The 19,790-nt window shown below is 45.1% G+C and overlaps 1 protein-coding gene across 5 annotated transcripts in view; it reads left to right on the forward strand.

Moving 5' to 3' along the window:
* The first annotated feature begins 4,547 nt into the window (after positions 1-4,547).
* The window catches only part of LOC125639309 (solute carrier family 22 member 15-like), a 66,783-nt gene continuing 51,540 nt past the window's right edge, over positions 4,548-19,790 (forward strand). For all 5 annotated transcript variants that reach the window (XM_075130829.1, XM_075130828.1, XM_075130826.1 and 2 more), the window contains exons 1-2: positions 4,548-4,818; positions 9,112-9,258. In XM_075130829.1, coding sequence (XP_074986930.1) covers positions 4,735-4,818; positions 9,112-9,258 — 231 coding nt within the window. In that variant the 5' untranslated portion in view covers positions 4,548-4,734. The remainder of the gene's footprint in view (positions 4,819-9,111; positions 9,259-19,790) is intronic.

Genomic DNA, 19,790 nt, shown 5'->3' on the forward strand with positions numbered 1-19,790 from the left:
AAAAGGTAGATCGTGCCAAACCAACCTGATCTCCTTCTTTGAAAAAGTAACAGATTTTTTAGACAAAGGAAACACTGTGGATCTAATTTACCTTGATTTCAGTAAGGCGTTTGATACTGTGCCACATGGGGAATTATTAGTTAAATTGGAAAAGATGGGGATCAACAGGAATATTGAAAGGTGGATAAGGAACTGGTTAACAGGGAGACTACAGCGGGTCATACTGAAAGGTGAACTCACAGGCTGGAAGGAGGTTACCAGTGGAGTTCCTCAGGGATCGGTTTGGGGACCAATCTTTTTTAATCTTTCCATTACTGACTTCGGCACGAAAAGTGGGAGTGTGCTAATAAAGTTTGCAGATGATACAAAGCTGGGAGGTATTGCCAATTTAGAGAGAGACCGGGATATCATACAGGAAGATCTGGATGACCTTGTAAAGTGGAGTAATAGTAATAGGATGAAATTTAATAGTGAGAAGTGTAAGGTCATGCATTTAGAGATTAATAACAAGAAATTTAGTTGGAAGCTGGGGACGCATCAATTAGAAGTAATGGAGGAGGAGAAGGACCTTGGAGTATTGATTGATCACAGGATGACTGAGCCACCAATGTGGTGTGGCCGTGAAAAAAGCTAATGCGGTCTTGGGATGCATCAGGCGAGGTATTTCCCTCCTGGCCAGAGGAAAAATCCTCTCACCTGTAAAGGGTTAAGAAGCTAAAGGTAACCTTGCTGGCACCTGACCAAAATGACCAATGAGGAGACAAGATACTTTCAAAAGTATGGGAGGAGGGAGAAAAACAAAGGGTCTGTGTCTGTCTGTATGCTGCTTTTGCCGGGGATAGAACAGGAATGGAGTCTTAGAACTTTTAGTAAGTAATCTAGCTAGGTATGTGTTAGATTATGATTTCTTTAAATGGCTGAGAAAGGAACTGTGCTGAATAGAATGACTATTCCTGTCTGTGTGTCCTTTTTTGTAGCTTAAGGTTTTGCCTAGAGGGATTCTCTATGTTTTGAATCTAATTACCCTGTAAGGTATCTACCATCCTGATTTTACAGAGGGGATTTCTTTACTTCTATTAAAAGTCTTCTTGTAAGAAAACTGAATGCTTTTTTCATTGTTCTCAGATCCAAGGGTTTGGGTCTGTGGTCACCTATGCAAATTGGTGAGGATTTTTACCAAACCTTTCCCAGGAAGTGGGGTGCAAGGGTTGGGAGGATTTCGGGGGGGGGGGGAAGACGTGTCCAAACTATGTTTCCCAATAAACCCAGTTAGAGTTTGGTGGTGGCAGTGGAGATCTAGGGACAAAGGATAAAATTAATTTGTACCTTGGGGAAGTTTTAACCTAAGCTGGTGAAAGTAAGCTTAGGAGGTTTTCATGCAGGTCCCCACATCTGTACCCTAGAGTTCAGGGTGGGGGAGGAATCTTGACATAAGGTCTGGCACTGGCCTAGAGGTGGCATTAGAGGACCCCACCCAGTTCTGGGAGAGGGGAGAAAGAGCAGTGGGAGGGGGAGGTGTGGGGGACACCAATGCTGGGCCACGGATGATGGAGACTAATACCTGGCACTCACCTGTGCTGGTGGAGGATCCTGCCGGAAAAGGGAAGGGTCCATCTGAGGCAGAAGGTCAGGGTCAGCCTGGGTCAACTTACCCTGGCACTAGTGGTTGGGGGGAGGGGGGTGGTGCTAGGAGCCTGCAGCAGCAGGCAACACCGGGAGCCAGCGGAGCGGAGCAGGCTGGGGCCGCGCCGCTTGCTGCTGCTACCACAGAGACTGAGAGGCTGCAAGCAAGAAAAAGAAATAAATGTCCGGGCTGGTGAGTGCAGGGCACAGGCCTGACCCCTGCTGCCAGCACCAGGCCCCCGCTCGTCTCCCTGAAGCGCAGGATCTGTGGCAGTTGCCTATCGCCCCGCCTCCCTGAAGCACAGGGCCCGGGCCAACCCCTATGGACATGACGGCTCTGGCACGAGGACTTATTTTGAGGAAGTTCTAGGGCCTGCGTTATACAGGAGGTCAGTCTAGATCACAATGGTCTCTTTTGGCTTTGGAATCTATGAGTCACAGTTCTTTAACAATGTTCTGCCCCTTCAATTGTTTAATGTGTCTGTCCCAATATTGCATTGCTATCACATGCTGCAATTGGTTAAGGAACTGCAGAACAACAGTTCTGTTCCCAACAAACTACTTTTTTTTTCTTCCCTACAAGTTACAGCTGGGATCACTGGATATAGATATGCAAGGAACTGGGAGGGTGCAGAGGGCTAGGGGAGCAGAGGACTGGATTGCATTTCCCCTCTCCAAAGCATAATATAGGAATTCTACATTCACTGAGCCAGTCAGATTCTGCAATTCCATTTCTCTACTGAATATGGAAGGTGAAAGACCCTCTTATGCATCAGTTAACATCCTATTAATGAAATACTTGGCTCTTTTCATCTATAGAACTCAAAGCACATTACAAAGGAAAGTAACTTCACAGATGTTGGGAAAGAGGCACTGTTCCTTCCATGGCACCATAATTCATGCTTGAAAGTAATCACCTTTTTGCTTTTGAGCTTGCACAAACTGAAGATGGGGCTTAAAAAGGGAAGCAGAGTAGTACAAAAAAGGACAGGCAATGGAAGGGAGCAGACCTCTACCCTGAGCTCTGGCCAAGTACTGCCCAGGATCTCTTGTGGCCTGAAACCTGGAAAAACAGATCTGACAGGACCGACAACAGAGAATTTTAGGGAGCATTGCTAATATGAAATCAAATAACAGCTTTATAACAATGTATCTCCTCCCACATGATGGGAATTCTACATGTTGTTTACGCCTACGAGGGGCATGGATACCAGCACTGGTGCACTGTCGCTTTACACTGCTGAAACTTGCTGCGCTCAGGGGGTGTTTTTTCAAACCCCGAGCCAGAAGGTTGCAGGACTGTAAATTGCCAGTGTACACAAGTCCTAAGGTTCCGATCCAACTCTACTGTAGTTGGTGGGACTGATAGTTTAAGGGAAGTTAGACTGGATCTGGGAGCAATAGAAATTAGTGGCAAAAGATAGAGATGAGAGCATCAGAGAAGCAACAGTGATATCAAGAGGAAAAAAAAACACTAGTATGACATTTGGAAATGGACTTTGTTGGTGAAGAGGCTACCCACAGGGGCCTCTCCAGCTGAGGAGCACAGAGTAGTAAGAATGGGTGTCCTGATCTGCCCTCTGAAGAGACTGCTGCTGAAATCTTTCCTTACCTCTCAAAATGCTTCTGCTACAGATGAGAGCTGCAAACCTCCAAAAGTAAGCTGTGTGATGGTAATTTTGTGATGTTAGGGCATCTCACTGTTGTGCTATGTGGCTGGACTAAAATAAATCTCAAATTCAAGACCACCTGTGGTAACTAGGCCAGATGCCAACTCTTTGTGTCTTTTCAGAGTGGGGAAAAATACCATCACAGAATGAAAGGAAGCTGAGGCTAATCTGGACAATGGCTACACCAGCCATACATTCTAATTCAGGAGAAACAGTGTGATTGTCAGCATGCTGGCTATCATTTGTATAGTTCCTCCAGATCTATGTTAGGGTTTATACTGTCACCCACTGCTGTGGTATCTGAGCGCCATGCACAGTTGCTGTAACATGGTTCCTAGTGGGCCTCAGAGCAGATGTCTGCACTGCAATGTAAGCCCAGGATTAGCTGAACTTGAGTTAATGGACACTGGGTTTGTTAACTTAAGGCTTAAGTGTCTACACTCATTTGTGACCCCAGGCTAAGAACTCCAATATCTATACTGCATTACGCAAGCCCAGATCCACCCAGCCATATCCCAGACTGCTTCGTGCTCTCCAAAAATATGGCCACTCTAGCCCTTTGTTCGCAGTGCAGTATGGGAAAACCTAACTGTTCACTAAACTTGCCTATGGAGAAAGGAAGAAAGTCAGCCTGGGTGTTGCTTTCGGTAGAGTCCTAGTGGACAATGCTAGTGGAGCTGCATCTACACTGCCTGCAAAACAACAGGGCTTGAAGCCTGATTCCCAGCTTGACTCAGGTGTGGATTCTCCATTCCTGGGGGACGGCGGGTCTGAGCCCTAGGTTACCGTGGATGGAAGGGGGGGTGGGCTTCAGTTCGAACCTTGGGCTTACCCTGTAGTGTAGACAGAGCCTTCAGCTCCTCTTCCCTCCACAAGTTCTGCTAGGGCCCCGCTCCTGTTTTGCTTTCTAAGTTACTGCGCCTCAGGCCATGTGCTTCCCACGGAGACCTCAGGCTCTGCCCCTGCTGTTTGGGGCAGTTAGGGTGACCAGGTGTCCTGATTTTGTACGGACAGTTCCAAGATTTGGGGCTTTTTCTTATATTTTTCACCTATTAGCGTGAAAAATCCGGGCGGGGAGGGTATCTGGTCACCAGCGGCAGGGTCCCTTCAGCGCCGCCACGGCTGTTCGCGGCCAGTTCCTCGCCTCCCTCTGCAGACGCGGCTCCCGCCGTGCCAGGCCCGAGGAAGCTACAACGCCCCCGCCCGAGCTCTGGGCAGCGCCGCCGGGCGGACGCGCCCACCGACACGGGGGCGGCGCCTCTGGGGCCGCGGACGTCGCGCCAGCCTCGCGCGCGGGGAGGAGACCGTTGGTGACTGGGGAGGGCCACGCTCGCCTCCCGGCTGTCGCCCGCTGCCTCTTCCCTCCCCTGCGAGCGGAGGCTTTTCCTGCCGCTGGAGGGCGCCCCCCGGTCGCGCCTGGTGGCGGGGATGCAGCGGGGCCATGGAGCTGGACGAGGCGTTCGGCTCGGTGGGGGAGTTCGGCCCGAGCCAGAAGCGCCTCACCGCCTTCCTGGTGCTGCTGCAGGTGGGCGGGGGAACGCGCGGCTGCTCAGCCCGGCCGGCCCCGGTCCCGGGCGGTGGCCTGTCCCCCCTTCGCTGCGGGGGGGTGGAGACCCAGGGTGCCGCGGGGCGCTGTGGGGGCACGGCGGGATTTCATGGGACGCGAGAGGGACGAGGGCGGGTGGCGGCTGCCCGGAGGACTGGCGGGAGGGCGGAGAGGGCGCAGGAGGCTCTTTCCCTTAGCTCCAGCAAGCGTCCGTCCGCGCCGCCGGCGGCGCGTGTCTTAGACCCTCCGTGCGCCCTGGACTGGGGGGCGGGGGTGCCAAACTGGAGCCTGAGTGGCTGCGCCGCGTCCCCCTGGCAGCGGGGAGCTGGGCGTGACTGGATGAGCTCAGCGTGGCTGGCAGGGGAGAGGAGGGAATCCTGGCCCTGAGCGTGATTTCCTCTCAGCCGCGGGGCTGGGTTTCTTTCTGGGTGAGAAACCCAGGTGAGAAAACCTGGATTTGTGCTGGAAATGGCCCACCTGATGATCACTTTAGATAAGCTATTACCAGCAGGACAGTGGGGTGGGAGGAGGTATTGTTTCATATTCTCTGTGTATATATAAAGTCTGCTGCAGTTTCCACGGTATGCATCCGATGAAGTGAGCTGTAGCTCACGAAAGCTCATGCTCAAATAAATTGGTTAGTCTCTAAGGTGCCACAAGTACTCCTTTTCTTTCTGGGTTATTGGCAGGGAGCCCTGCTGTGACCCCAACGCTGGCCTCGCGTTGTAACCTCCTGGGATGTTTGCACTAACAACCAGAAGATCTCGCTGGCTCTCACAGGAGTGCAGCCTCTCCCAAAGAAATAATGTGGATACAGTATTATAAAAATAAATGTCAGATGAAAGTTCTGTCAGAATAGTTTTATATCGTTAGGCAAGAAGGTTAGTGAATATTAAACTAGGCTGTTCCTTGTTCATGCATCACCTACAGTGCAAACCAGTAACTTTTTATGCTTTTAAACAGATGTTGTTATTGGTTGTTTATCTTTTGAAGTTCCCTTGGGCTTTAGAAGGCCAGGATGGCAAAATTTACATGTGTTGTTTTAATATAAGGAGGAAGCCTGGATATGCACGAGCCAGGATACAAATAATCTTTGGTAGTAAGTTTTATATTTCAGCCTGTGAATATGTTGACACAGTGTGAGAAGTAATCTCCCCCTCCCACCACCTCATGCAATCAGTAGATTGAGCTATAGTACTGCAAGTCAAGAACTCCTGTGTTCTCTTCTTGTATCTGTCAGTGACCTGCTGTACGACCTTGGGCAAGTCTTTTAAGTTCTTTACATATTATTTTTCCCTATTGTATAGTTGGGATAGTACTTAAATATCCTGTAGGATTGTGGAGAATAATCGCTACATTTTTCTGTAGCGAAGTTTACAACTGGCGTTTCAAGATTAACTCCAGGAAGATTGCCTTGTAGCTACAGTGTAACAAAACAGCATGAATGGTGTTGAAAAAGCTGCTGATCTTTTAGGCTCCACTCACATGAGATAGATGAAGGTGTTGGAGTTTACTGTTTCTAAATCGTTCCTTTTTTAAAAAAATCAAATGTAAAGAAAACAAACAGACCACCAGTGTCTTTTTGATCATGATCACTTCTTGTTCTTCAGGATTTCTTCTGCAGTGATCTGAGATGGAGTTGCTAGATGAACCCTATGTTTGCTGCTCCTTGCATTTTTCATTGTCAGAGATGTGGTGAGGTATTTGGGGGTATATGTGAACTTCTCTCATCCAGAAAACGCTATCATTTTTCTAGATTTCATCTGGAGATAAGAGGTAGCGTCTTCCATGGTTTTAGATAGATGGTTTTCAGTTCTGCTGGTAGGAATGAGCCTCAAGATGGTTTAGGACCTTGGTGTAGATAGAGTAGCTGTTACCTTGGCAGTTTGCTGGCCGCTTTCTGTTTGAAATCTAACATTCTCTTGCATTTGTAATGGAACTGTTTGGCATGCTTATTATAGTATTTCTTCAGTCCTCACCGTTCTTTTGTAACTTCTTCAGAACTGATTGTCTTTGGCTATAGAAGCACTTAAGTTTTTTGTTCTGCCCATAAGTCTTGGGGCTGATGCCAGGCAGCTGTCTCTAGCTCATCTGGTTTTTCAGAAGATCTAAATACCCAATAACTTCCATTGACCTAATTATTGACTAACATTAGGTACCCATTTTTGAGAAAGTTGGGCATGGTTCATATGCAAACTGTTTTTTTAAAAAAAGTGCCATTTTAAAAAGACAGATATGAAATATCTAAATATTTAAAACATAAGAGGTAATAGTAAAAACATTTTTTCAATGAATAGTGTATCTTAAGTGTTTCTTTAAATAAGACCTTTTAATTGAATACTTCTCTTACTTAGTTCGTTAAAATGTCAAGCCTTAGGAAAAAGTGTATAATTTTGTTTCATTCCTAAGTACAGCATACTTTCTTTTTTTTATTTCTAAAACTGCATCTATTTATGCATAAATCATATTTATGACTAGGCATGTAAAAGCATTGTTTTCAATGACAAAATTGGCTAATCCAAATATAAACAGATCCAATCTCCAAATCAAACTGCAAGACTAGATGTATTGGACCCTGCTGGACCTGTTGGGGGAAACTAGCTCCAGAGTTGAATTCCTTCCATTGACAATACAGCATCAAAAGGTGGTTAAGGTTTGGGTATATATTATTTTTCAGGAAAGTTGGTTTAAATAAAAAAAAAAATTAGAAACACAGAACTAAGATTGCACTTCTCGTAGAAGGCATTCAAACTTACTGTGGACCTCTTGAGGCCTGCAGGAAAGGAGAGCCTCCTCATGAGCCTTGTCGTGGAAAACTTTCTTTTTTTACTATGTAGCCCAGGGGTGGCCAAACCTCTGAGCCACATACGACAAACTTGAGAAGTTTGAGAGCCGGGGGGCACCTGTTGGGGCTTCAGCCCCATGGGACGCCCCTGCTGGGGCTTGGGGCTTCAACTCTGCAGGGAGGGGGGTCTTGGGGCTTCAGTCCTGTCACTGAGAGAGGCACCTGCTCAGGACTTTAGCCCTGCGGGGACAGGGGGTCTTGGGGCTTCAGCCCCACTCCCGCTGAAGCCCTGAGTCCTGGCAGCTGTGCCCTGTGGGGCTGAAGCCCTGAGACCCCCGCGCCCTAGTGGGCAGAAACCAGAGGTGATGTGTGTGGGAGGGCACATAGGGTCACGTGCCCTCCCAGATTTTTGCGAGGGTTTGCTGGACCAAATCAGTCACACTGTGTTGGAGGGCCCCCTCCCTGCATGGCAACTGCTGGAGCCAGCAAGCTGCGAGCTGCAGCCGCAGCCGTGGGGAGAGGCTATGGCAAACAGCTGGGAGATGCAGGGAGAGCCACTGCTTCTGTTGCTGCTGCCTCTCCCCACTGAGCTAAAGTGGCAGCTCCAGCTGTTTGCCACTGATTTTCCATGCAGAGCTAATGCCTGGGAGCTGCAGGAAGGGGCCGTTGAAGGTAATGGGGGGCATGCCGAGGGCTTATGAGTATGACTCCAGCTGTTGGGGGGAACCTTTACATTATGCTCCCCCACTCTCGTCAGGCACCAGTTGTCTCTAGCAGAAGCCCTTAGCCCCACCGCTCTGCCACAGGGCAGAATCCTCAAGTTCCTCCCCACCCCAGTCTGTTAGGTGGAGAATGGGGGGAGGGATGGGGCTCTGTGAGCCGCACTTTAACTGTAAAAGAAACACATGCGGCCATTTGACCACCCCTGATCTAACCTCCCTAGTGATCTGGTTCAGTCTCTGTAAGGAGAAAAGCTAGAGGTTTCTAACTTCATTGGTTTGCTGTACTGATTTGTTGCTGGAATTGGTATTCCTTAGTGATGTTACTAAATAAAATGTTAGTAACTCTTGGAAACAATCTTTAATTGAATTAAATTTTGGCCTTTGGTGCTAGATCAGCTAGAAGTCCCTAGTAAAGTAGTTTATAATGTCCTTTCTGTGTTCTTGCTACAAAGCAGCAAAAAAGAAGTTTGAAGAATTTTGAAATTTGCGGGAGGGTTGCAAAATCAAAATGTTAATAAAAACCCACTGAAAATCTTAAATATGACATGATTGCTGTCCCTTCAGAATGCCCTGGCCTGTGCGTTCCTGTCCAGAGACTTAAAGACAATATACTAGCTGAGCTGTTGTGATTTTGAATTAAGAGAACTATTGTAGCTCAAGTTTTAAATATTAGTTCAATGAAGAGGTTAAAATATTTATGATAAACAAGAGGGCAAAATATCATGTAAATTGTTTATCCTAAACAATTTTGTCTCTTCTTTTTAGGTATATGTGGCCTGTCAGTCTATGCTTATTGTACTAGTGGGAGCTGTGCCAGAGTATCATATTGACCAGGGAGAAATTCCTACTAGCACAGAGGAGCTTGCCAGACATGTCCGATTTGCAGATAAGTTCACATCTATAGCAACTGAGGCAAGTAGTTTGTGCTATATCTTTTCTTAACGATTCTTTTCTGTTCTCTGGTTTATTCCTTTATCATCAGTGCAGGATTCTCTCTTGTGAAGCCTGAAGAAGACTTAGTTGAATATGTTGCTTGCACAAATTGTAATTCTTCTGTACATGAGGACATAGGAATTGCTGAAGATAAAAAGGTCACTTGGGCCAGGCATCTCACTTTTTGACTTACTATAACTCACATGTCTCTGCTTTATTACTATTTTCTTCAGTTTCCTTAAATCTGTAATCATGTCTAATTGTTCAAATTATGCATGCTATTATCTTTGGCTTACTTAGCATAAGTTCAGTATTCTTCTGAGTAAAAGGGGTTACATTCGCTTTATAGTCTTAATTTCTTGATTTTTAGGATTGGTTTTTTTTTTCATCCCAGATCTTTTTGAGCCCGTCACTAAAGAGGACAACTTACTGTAGCTTACATCATTTAATTACGTGTTTGAAATCTTATATCAGCCCACTATACAGTCAGTTTGCTACTGAAAATGAATTCAGCCTCTGAAGAAATACTTATGACTCAGGAAGAGCTAATGAGTTGGAATGATTTTTTTGTTCTGTTTTGTATTGTTCAGTGTAATAAATCTTGACTATAGCTGCATCATGTCCCCCCATAGATTGCCCTATAGGAGGATTAAAATTATTCTGAAAACTAAGTTCACACAACTCTTCTGGATTTCCCAAAATATTATGCCATATTGAGGGGTGGAGGTGGACTGGACCAGGATTTGTATCCTGGGGACTGGACATAGCACTTCGCCCTCTAGTTTTATGTGTTTTGTTGCATTTGTTCAAAGCCAGCTGTTCTTTGTGTTACTTTCTGGGCCCCCATCACCCAGGAAATACATGCCTTAGGAATATCCCTGCCTGCATCAAAACTTTTTTTTGAGAGGGTTGCCTGGATTCTCGTAGAAACGAGTTATGCTGATTGATTGCCAATTTTCAGTTAACTTGCTAGGGAATGTTATCTAGGCCAGGGGTTTTCAAACTGTGGTACGTGAGTGTGATGGCCTACCCATTCACTTCACAACAATTTTTTAAGAATTGGTATGTGAACCGGTAAAGTCTGGTACTTGTTGATCTAGAGAAACTATTCATCTGTTTCTCCTCTCTTACTGCTGTCCCAAAACCTAGCCATGTAGTATTTGTCTGGAAGGGTTTAAGGACTAGATGCAGTTGGAGAAATGATGCAACATTGACTCAAGTCCTCTGTGTGACAGATTTTGTGACTGTTGTGGTCAGTTTTTCAATATGTCCATCACCTCTGAGCTTAAAAGCAGAATGATATTGAAAATGTGATCAAAAAGAATGCAACAAGGTCAGCCCCACCCCACCACACCTGGGAGCAGAACAGCACACTTAGGCCTGGTCTACAGTACGCGATTATATCAAAATTAGCCGTGTTATATCAAATTAAAACTAAATCCGTCCACACAACCAACCCGGTTTTGTCGACTTTAAGGTCTCTTAAAACCGGTTTCTGTAATCCACCTTGGCAAGGGGAGTAGTGCTAAAATCAACATTGCTGTTCCGAATTTGAGGTTCTGTGGACGCAATTCGATGGTATTGGCCTCTGGGAGCTATCCCAGAATGCTCCATTGTGACTGCTCTGCACAACACTTTCAACTCAGATGCACTAGCCAGGTAGTCAGAAAAAGCCCTGGGAACTTCTGAATTTCATTTCCTGTTTGGCCAGCATGAAGACCTGATTAGCGCAGGTGAACCATGCAGAGTCCACCAGCGCAGGTGAACCATGCAGTCCCAGATGTGCAAACGAGCTCCAGCATGGACCGAGCAGGAGGTAGTGGATCTCATCGCTGTTTGGGGAGAAGAATCTGTTCAGGCAGAACTCCGTTCCAAAAAACAGACCGCAAACAAATTTGCGAAAATCTCCTGGGTAATGATGGACATAGGCTACTCCAGGGACACACAGCAGTGCTGTGTGAAAATCAAGGAGCTCAGGCAAGCCTACCAAAAGACTAGAGAGGCAAACGGGAGTTCCAGCTCACAGCCCCATATATGCCGTTTCTACGATGAGCTGCACGCCACCACTACCCCACCACTGTCCATGGACACCTGCAAGGGGTTCTCTCATGGAGTGGGGAGGATGATTTTTTGGAGGAGGAAGAGGAGAAGGAGGAGGACAGTGCACGGGCAGCAAGCGGTGAATCCGTTCTCCCCGGCAGGCAGGAACTGTTCATCACCCTGGAGCCAATACCCTCCACCCCCTCCCAAGGTGGGCTCCGAGACCATGACGCCGGAGAAGGCACTTCTGGTGAGTGTATTTTTGTAAATACGATACAGGGTTTAAAAGAAAGTGTGTTTACTATTCATTTGCCCTGAAGACTTGGGATGCATTCGCGTCCAGTACAGCTACAGGAAAAGTCTGTTCACGTTTGGCTTAAAAGGTCAGAGCCCCGCAGTGGGGGTGGGGGGAAACCCGTCCTCGCTGGCCTGTTAGTGTTTGACCTAAAGGGCACGGGGTGGGGTGTGTGTGTGTGTAGCGATCATCCCAGAGAGACTGCAGGCCCTCCTTTTAAATGGCCAACCCACCAGGTATTGCTTGGTATGGGAAAGGAGGGCACTGCAGTTCGAAAGCATTGTAATGAATGCAGAAGAAGCAGAACCCCTTGTGCCCCTAGGGCTTACCGTGGCTGCCTGCAAGCTGAATGCTGTTGCTCAGCCGCGTGTGATGCAGTCACACCAAACTGGCAGGCACTCAGTATAAAAGACAAAATACTACCTTGTACAGAAATAACATGTGCTAGGTACTATGAATTGCTTGTTTCACTGAGAAACAGTCTCCCCTTTGTTCTCTAAAATGTATATTTTAAACTTCTGCCCTTCCTTTTTCTCCTTCCGCAGGTGCAAATGTTTCAACGTGCCCCCTATCAATTCCGTCCCAGAGGCTGGTCCAGATTAGAAGGCGGAAAAAACGCACTTGGGATGACATGTTTGCAGAGCTTTTGCAGTCCTCCTGCACTAATAGGGCCCAGCTGAATGTGTGGAGGAAAACCATGGCAGAGTCCCGGAAAGCATTCAATGACTGCGATGAGAGGAGGCAGGCGTGTGATGAGAGCAGACAAGATGCCATGCTCAAGGTGATGGGGAAGCAAACTGACATGCTCCGCTGTCTGGTGGATCTTATGGGGGAAAGGTAGCAAGAGGACAGACAGCCGCTGCAGCCCCTGTATAACCACCCTCCTTCCCCAAGTTCAATAGCCTCCTCACCCAGATGCCCAAGAACACGGAAGGGGAGGCTCCGGAGACCCACCCACTCCACCCCATAGGATTGCCCAAACAGCAGAAGGCTGGCATATCCTTAAATTTTGATTTGTAGAGTGGCCTTGTCCTTCCCTCCTCCCTCCCTGCCCTACCTGACCCGGGCTACCTTGTGATTTATCTCTCTGTGTTTTTAATCAACTAATAAAGAATGCATGGTTTTGAAATAGTGACTTTATTTCCTCTGCAAGCTGTAATCGAAGGGCGGGAGGGCAGTTGGCTTACAGGCAATTAGAATCAAGAAAGGGGGTGGGTAACATCAAAGAGAAACAAACAGAACTGTCACACTGTAGCCTGGCCAGTCATGAAACTGGTTTTCAAAGCTTCTCTGATGCGCAGCACGCCCTGCTGTGCTCGTCTAATCGCCATGGTATCTGGCTGCACGAAATTGGCCGCCAGGTGATTTGCCTCGACCTCCCACCCCGCCATAAATGTCTCCCCCTTACTCTCACAGAGATTGTGGAGCACACAGCAAGCAGCAATTACAATTGGAATACTGGTTTTGCTGAGATGTAACCTAGTCAGTACACTGCGCCAGTACGCTTTTAAACGGCCAAATGCGCACTCTACCACCACTATGCACTTGCTCAGCCTATAGTTGAACTGCTCCTTACTACTGTCCAGGCTGCCTGTGTACGGCTTCATGAGCCATGGCATTAAGCGGTAGGCTGGGTCCCCAAGGATAACTATAGGCATTTCAACATCCCCAACAGTTATTTTCTGGTCTGGGAAGTAAGCCCATTCCTGCAGCTGTTCAAACAGACCAGAGTTCCTGAAGATGCGAGCATCATGCACCTTTCCCAGTCATCCCACGTTGATGTCAGTGAAACGTGTCTTGTGATCCACCAGTGCTTGCAGCACCATCGAGAAGTACCCCTTGCAGTTTACATACTGGCTGCCCTGGTGGTCCAGTGCCAAGATAGGGACCTGCGTTCCATCTATGGCCCCACCCCAGTTAGGGAAGCCCATTGCAGCAAAGCCACCCACAATGGCCTGCACATTTCCCAGAGTCATTACCCTGAATAGCAGCTGGTCAATGATTGCTTTGGCTACTTGGTTCAAGCAGCCCCCACAGTAGATTTGCCCACCCCAAATTGATTCGCAACTGACCAGTAGCTGTCAGATGTTGCAAGCTTCCACAGGACTATTGCCACTTGCTTCTCAACTGTGAAGGCTACTCTCATTTTGGTATCTTTGTGCTTCAGGGCAGGGAACAGCGAGTCACAAAGTTCCATGAAATTGGCCTTACGCATGCGAAAGTTTCTCAGCCACTGGTAATCATCACATACCTGCAACACTATGCAGTCCCCCCAGTCTGTGATTTTTTCCCGGGCCCAGAATTGGCGTTCCATGGCATGAACCTGGCCCAATGCCACCATGATGTCCCAATCGCCACGTGCCGTGCGTCCAGGAACTTCTGTGTCCATGTCCTCCTCACTGTCGTAGTCGTACTGTCGTCGTTTCCCTGCCCAGTTTTGCAGGTTCTGCCCATACTGCTGGATAATGCGCGAGGTATTTACAATGGTCACAACTGCAGTGGTGAGCTGACCGGGCTCCATGCTTGCTGTGCTATGGCGCCTGCACAGATAATCCAAGAAAAAAGGCGTGAAATGAAGGAGAGTGGGAGAGCAGAGTTGCAGCAGAAGCAGTGGTGTACGGTTTACAATGGCATACTGCACGAGTTGCAGGACAGCAGAGTTTTGCAGACCTACTGCACTGTCTGCTGCAGGAAAGCAGAGTAGCAGTGGAAGCAGCGGTGTATGGTGTAAGATGGCTTTCAGGCCTTCTGTACGAGTTGCAGGACAGCAGAGTTTTGCAGACCTACTGCACCATCTGCTGCAGGAGAGCAGAGCGGCAGCGGAAGCGGTGGTGTATAGTTGATGATGGCAGAAAAAAGGCGTGAAACAATTGTCTGCCGTAGCTTGCACGGCGGGAGGGGTGACTGACGACATGTACCCAGAAACACCTGTGAGACTGTTTTTGCCCCATCATGCACTGGGAGCTTAACCCAATGGGCGGCGGAGACTGCAGGACCTGTGGGATAGCTTCCCATAGTGCACCGCTCCGAGAGTCGATGCTAGCCTTAGTACTGTGGACGCACTCCACCGACTTCACACGCTTTGTGGGGGGACACAAAATTGACTGTATAAAATCTCTTCTGAAAAATCGACTTATATAAATTCGATATAATTTCATACTGTAGACGTACCCTTGGGGCAGACCAGGGAAGAGAGAAGACTTGCAGCTCCTGAGAACAGAGCTGAGGAAAGGCAGGATCTCTTCCTATAACAACTGCCCAAAGGTCCCTCCCTGAGGGAACAGAGGACCTGCTTCTGATAGAACCCAAGAGGGAAGCATTCTCCCCGCGTCACCGCCCCACCCAAAGGACTCAGTTTGTTTGTGCCAATTTCCCTTGTTTTGTTTATGGACCACTCAGCAGAGGAGAGACTTGGAGCTGACCTGGCTGAGGGCCAAGCCACAGGAGGAGGCAGCGGCTGCCCTGAGAAAGAGGGAGCTGCCACACATGGCCACAAGGAGGTGCCAAGCAGTGAACTGACCTGCTGTGCATCTCCTCACTAGAGAAGTCAAACTTTGGACAACTGTGGGGGTGGTAGGAGGTGGCCCAGGGAGGGCAGCCTTAAGGCACTCCTGTCTGTCAGAATTTGGATAACCCTTAGAGAGTCCCGGACTGGAGCCTGGTGTAGTGGGAGACCCAACTCCCTCCACATTTTGAAGGACCTAAGCCCTGACCATTAGACAATGCTCCCCACAAGCGAAGACCATTACAATTTTATATTCAAGCTTCTAGAAGACTACAAAAAACATTGAAGAATAGAATAAAACAAAGGAAGACTATTTTAGAACATATGACTGATAAACTTGAACAAGTAGCCATCCTCTAATTCAAGCAGAACACTTCTTACTTAGTTCTCTGTAAGGTGATAAGCAGATTTAACTGGGATTTGGTATCAGAATTTTTTTCTAATTTTTTTAAATTTATATATGTTAAGTAATCTTTCTATATCTGTAGAAAAGGGGGTAATGTGATCTGCAAAGCCACCACAGAGAATATGAACCTACATGTAAGAAATTCAGTAGTGAGGTGGTATTTTAACAGAGTTTTTCCATCAAATTAAAATGTATTATCATATATGTGTGTGTGTGTGTGTGTAAAGCAAAAGAAAAACATCATGTGGATGAGTAATAGATGGAAATCTTTCTGGTAGAAATATTTAAAGATAAACATGATTCTCCAGTCTAGAATAATAAAGGACTCAGAATATTCTTAATATATTTAGAGATCTTTATTAATTCAACACTAATGTAGGGCTACCTTCAGGACTAAGAAACAGATTCTCAAAAAATTAAAAACATGAGATAAGCCTTACTGTTTTGGATGCTACTGCATGGAATTTCAGGAGAACGTAAAAAACTTTAAAAGCATATCTATTGTTAGCATTATGATTAACTTTTTTATAATTTTTAAATAAATTGCTATTGAAATTTGTAATGTATCTGCAACTGACTACAGATGTTTCTGTAGGTATATGTTCAATCTTCCATAACTTTTCCTTTCCCATCTTTTTTACAATATAATATTATATAAAATAAATAAAACATACCAAATTTGAACTGAGAAATAACTTATGAAAAGAAATAGATGAATGCATGCATATCTGAACTTTACAGTCAAGTTATCCATGTTGAAAACTGTACAACAGTTTTGAAGAAAATCCTTGAGATTGTTCAGACCACATAGTTTTGGTGGTACCATGTGTACTGTATTACTATACACATAACAGGAATTGTAAATGGTTGAAATAAGAACCATAGCTTTGTTCATTTGTATTTTGTATTCCAGTATGTGGTGGTATTTTAAATATCTTATTAGAAAAGGCATTTCTAAAGTTTCCATCATGGCAGTATCTTGGCATCATTACATACATTGAAAATTAGGGACATGATTCTTCTGGCCTGGTATTTCCCCTCCTCAATATTTTGAGCCATATAAAAGTGTCTGGATATAGCTGGTTTGCTGTATGCTCACTTGCTGGAGTTATTTTATTGTTTGGCTATTAAGGGCATTTCTTCTGAAAGAGGTAAGTCTTGCATCACAATCAGAAGGCTGAAAGAGCTGTACTCACCTCCTATGGTAATTGATTCCACTCTGAGGTCTCTCCCTGTGAGAGACAGTGTCTTGAGGTGGCTTGTTCCTGGCATTTGCAGTGCTTTGAAAACAAGATCTAGCAACTTGAACTATGCTAAGAACTGTATTGACAGTCAATTTGGAGCATGACGGTATATGTTCTTTGAGAGATGAGGTAATATCTTTTATTGGACCAACTTCTGTTGGTGAGAGAGACAAGCTTTTGAGCTTACACAGAGCTTTTCTTTAGGAAACTTTAGAGTATCTGTGAGAAGTTTGCTTCTGATGATGAGCCACTTCACCTTCAATGGTCCATTGAAATATGTGTTAACTACGTATGCTAACCAATCTGTTCCATCTTGTATTTAGGTGTGACACTTGAGGGTAGATCTGTGCTTAAAATGCTGCAGTGGTGGAGCTGCAGCGCTTCACTGAAGATGTTACTACACTGAGGGGAGACAGTCTCCCCTCAGTGTAGTAATTCACCTCCATGAGAGGCAGTAGCTGTGTTGACAGGAGAAGCCCTCTCATCGACATAGCATTGTCTACAATAGGTGTTAGTTCGGTAAAACTGCATCGCTCAGGGGTGTGGATTTTTTACATCTCTGAGCGATGTAGTTATACAAATGTAAGTTTCTGGTGTATACCTAGCCTGAGTAAGGCTATGTCTACACGCACTTTCATCATTAAAACTTTTGTCGCTCAGGGATGTGAAAAAAAAACACACACCCCTGAATGACAAAAATTTTAACAATGAAAATCTTCAGTGTGGACAGCACTTTGTCGGCTGGAGATGCTCTCCCAGTAACAAAGCTACCGCCCCTCATTGAGGGTAGTTTTATTTTGTCACGGGGAGAGCTCTCTCCCAGCGACAAAGAGCGGCTACACTGCTTGCCTTACAATAGCGTGGCTGCAGTGGTACAGCCGCACCGTTGTAAGGTGCACAATATAAACATAGCCTACGTTTCTCACACCTTAAGAAGAACTCTGCATAAGCCTGAAAGCTTTTCTCTCTCACCAACAGAAGTTCTTCCAATAAAAAAAATCACCTCACCCACCTTGTCTCTCTAATATCCTGGAGCTGACATGACTCAACAACATTGCAAACAGTGTAAGATTTAAATCACCAAGTAGAAAATCTCAGTTTATGTCATCAATTTTAATCAACTTTTCTATTTGTACTTCAGTTATTTTCTAAGGAAAGGTGCACTCTCCTTGATTGATATAACCATTAAAACATGTAGATTTACAACTAAATAGAGCCTTTATACTAGATTTGGTACATTTTTTTTTTTTTGCTACCTAGAAGGGTACACTATAACTATGTACATTTATTTAAGCAATTATATAGCTTAATATTTTTAGATTTTTGTTAATTGTACATTTTTAGTGTGTTAGAAAATGTTGAATGATAAATACTAGATAATTAACATTTTGCTCATGATTTGTGTCAAGCTGCATTAGGATAGTAAATGGAATTTAATTAAAGCAGCATATAAAGTTTATTTTTATTAAACAAAACCACCTTCAATGTTTTGGATACCTAAACTTCAGTGTTTTTCCATGAGCTGGAGAGTAAGTTTCTGTGGTGGGAAGAGTCATAAATATTCATAATTTGAGAACTTAGTCACAGCTCAGGTAAGGAGAAGCTATAAAACAGGAGTATGAGACACCCACGTGGGCTCAGTGGATGATCCTGATGAGATACATGATGGTCTCTCTTGGAGCCAAAGGCTGGATCCCAACACCTGTGATGACTTAGCCAGTCTCTTGCACCCAGTATCACAACCCTTGAGTCCCTCACAGGATCAGGACCTTAATACAGTACATAATCTATTGTGCCATATTTATAAACTTTGACCTTAAAAATTGGATGTTTTCCCCCAATTCTTTCTTTATATAGAAAAGCAGCCTTTAACTCAAAGGTTTTGAAAGAGGCTCATGGATTCAGCATATTTATTTTTATTTAAATGTTTTAAGAGATTAAAATGAAATCTGAATTTAATGTAAAATATGTTAAGGCCTAAACTTATTATAAACAGGTTCATTTAAAAAAAAAACAACTTATAATTTAAATAATGAAATCTGAAAAATCTTTGGGTTTTTTTTTGTTTTTGTTTTTGTTTTAAATTATCCATTTTTACCACCCCTGCTTTATTTAGCATGTGTGCTATGAGCCGTGAGCAATCTGTAGTCTGAGAATCACATCAAGGTATAGCATGTTGTGGAAGTTTAGGTCTGAGGTGACAAACCGTGGATCTCTGTGAACAAGTCTGCCTTTGGGAAAAAGGAGCACAGTCTCCTAGTTAGTAGAAGGTGAAACAAGATGTTTCTAGCTACTGCTGCTGTGTCCATGAAAAGTTAAATGTCTTGCATTTTCAGACTGTCCCGATATTCACTTGGAAGATGCCATTAATGAAGACTGAGGTTGCATTTCCTAGATATTCCTCTAAGTTTAGCCTTTTTCCTTCAGCGATACCTCTGTCTTTTTGAGTTGATATACTCTTTACTGTGTATTAATTCAGCCACACTATATAATATCATAGAATATCAGGGTTGGAAGGGACCTCAGGATGTCATCTAGTCCAACCCCCTGCTCAAAGCAGGACCAATCCCCAATTTTTGCCCCAGATCCCAAATGGCCCCCTCAAGGATTGAACTCACAACCCTGGGTTTAGTAGGCCAATGCTCAAACCACTGAGCTGTCACTCCCCCAAAGATTCTTTTGTGGATCTACAACTTAGATTTTCCTGACTTTTCTGTATATAAAATTATAACATTGCTGTCATAACTATATATATGCTTTATCTTGCTTTTTTAAATTAAAGAAAATTAATGTTAAAAATAAAGAAATTAGGACATCTCTACTTACAAGACTTGCAAGACATCAGAAGAGACACAAGAGATTTCACATCCTTCTTGTTGTACTCTGTCCCTATTTAAATGGATATCTGTCTGATTTTGAAGATGACATTGTAATAAAATATGTGATGCTTAAAATGCACATATGCAAATGCATATGATTATTTGGAGCATTGTGCCTCATTGCATTGTTAAAATCACGACT

This window comes from Caretta caretta, chromosome 7 (genome assembly GCF_965140235.1).
Source record: "Caretta caretta isolate rCarCar2 chromosome 7, rCarCar1.hap1, whole genome shotgun sequence".
NCBI lineage: Eukaryota > Metazoa > Chordata > Testudines > Cheloniidae > Caretta > Caretta caretta.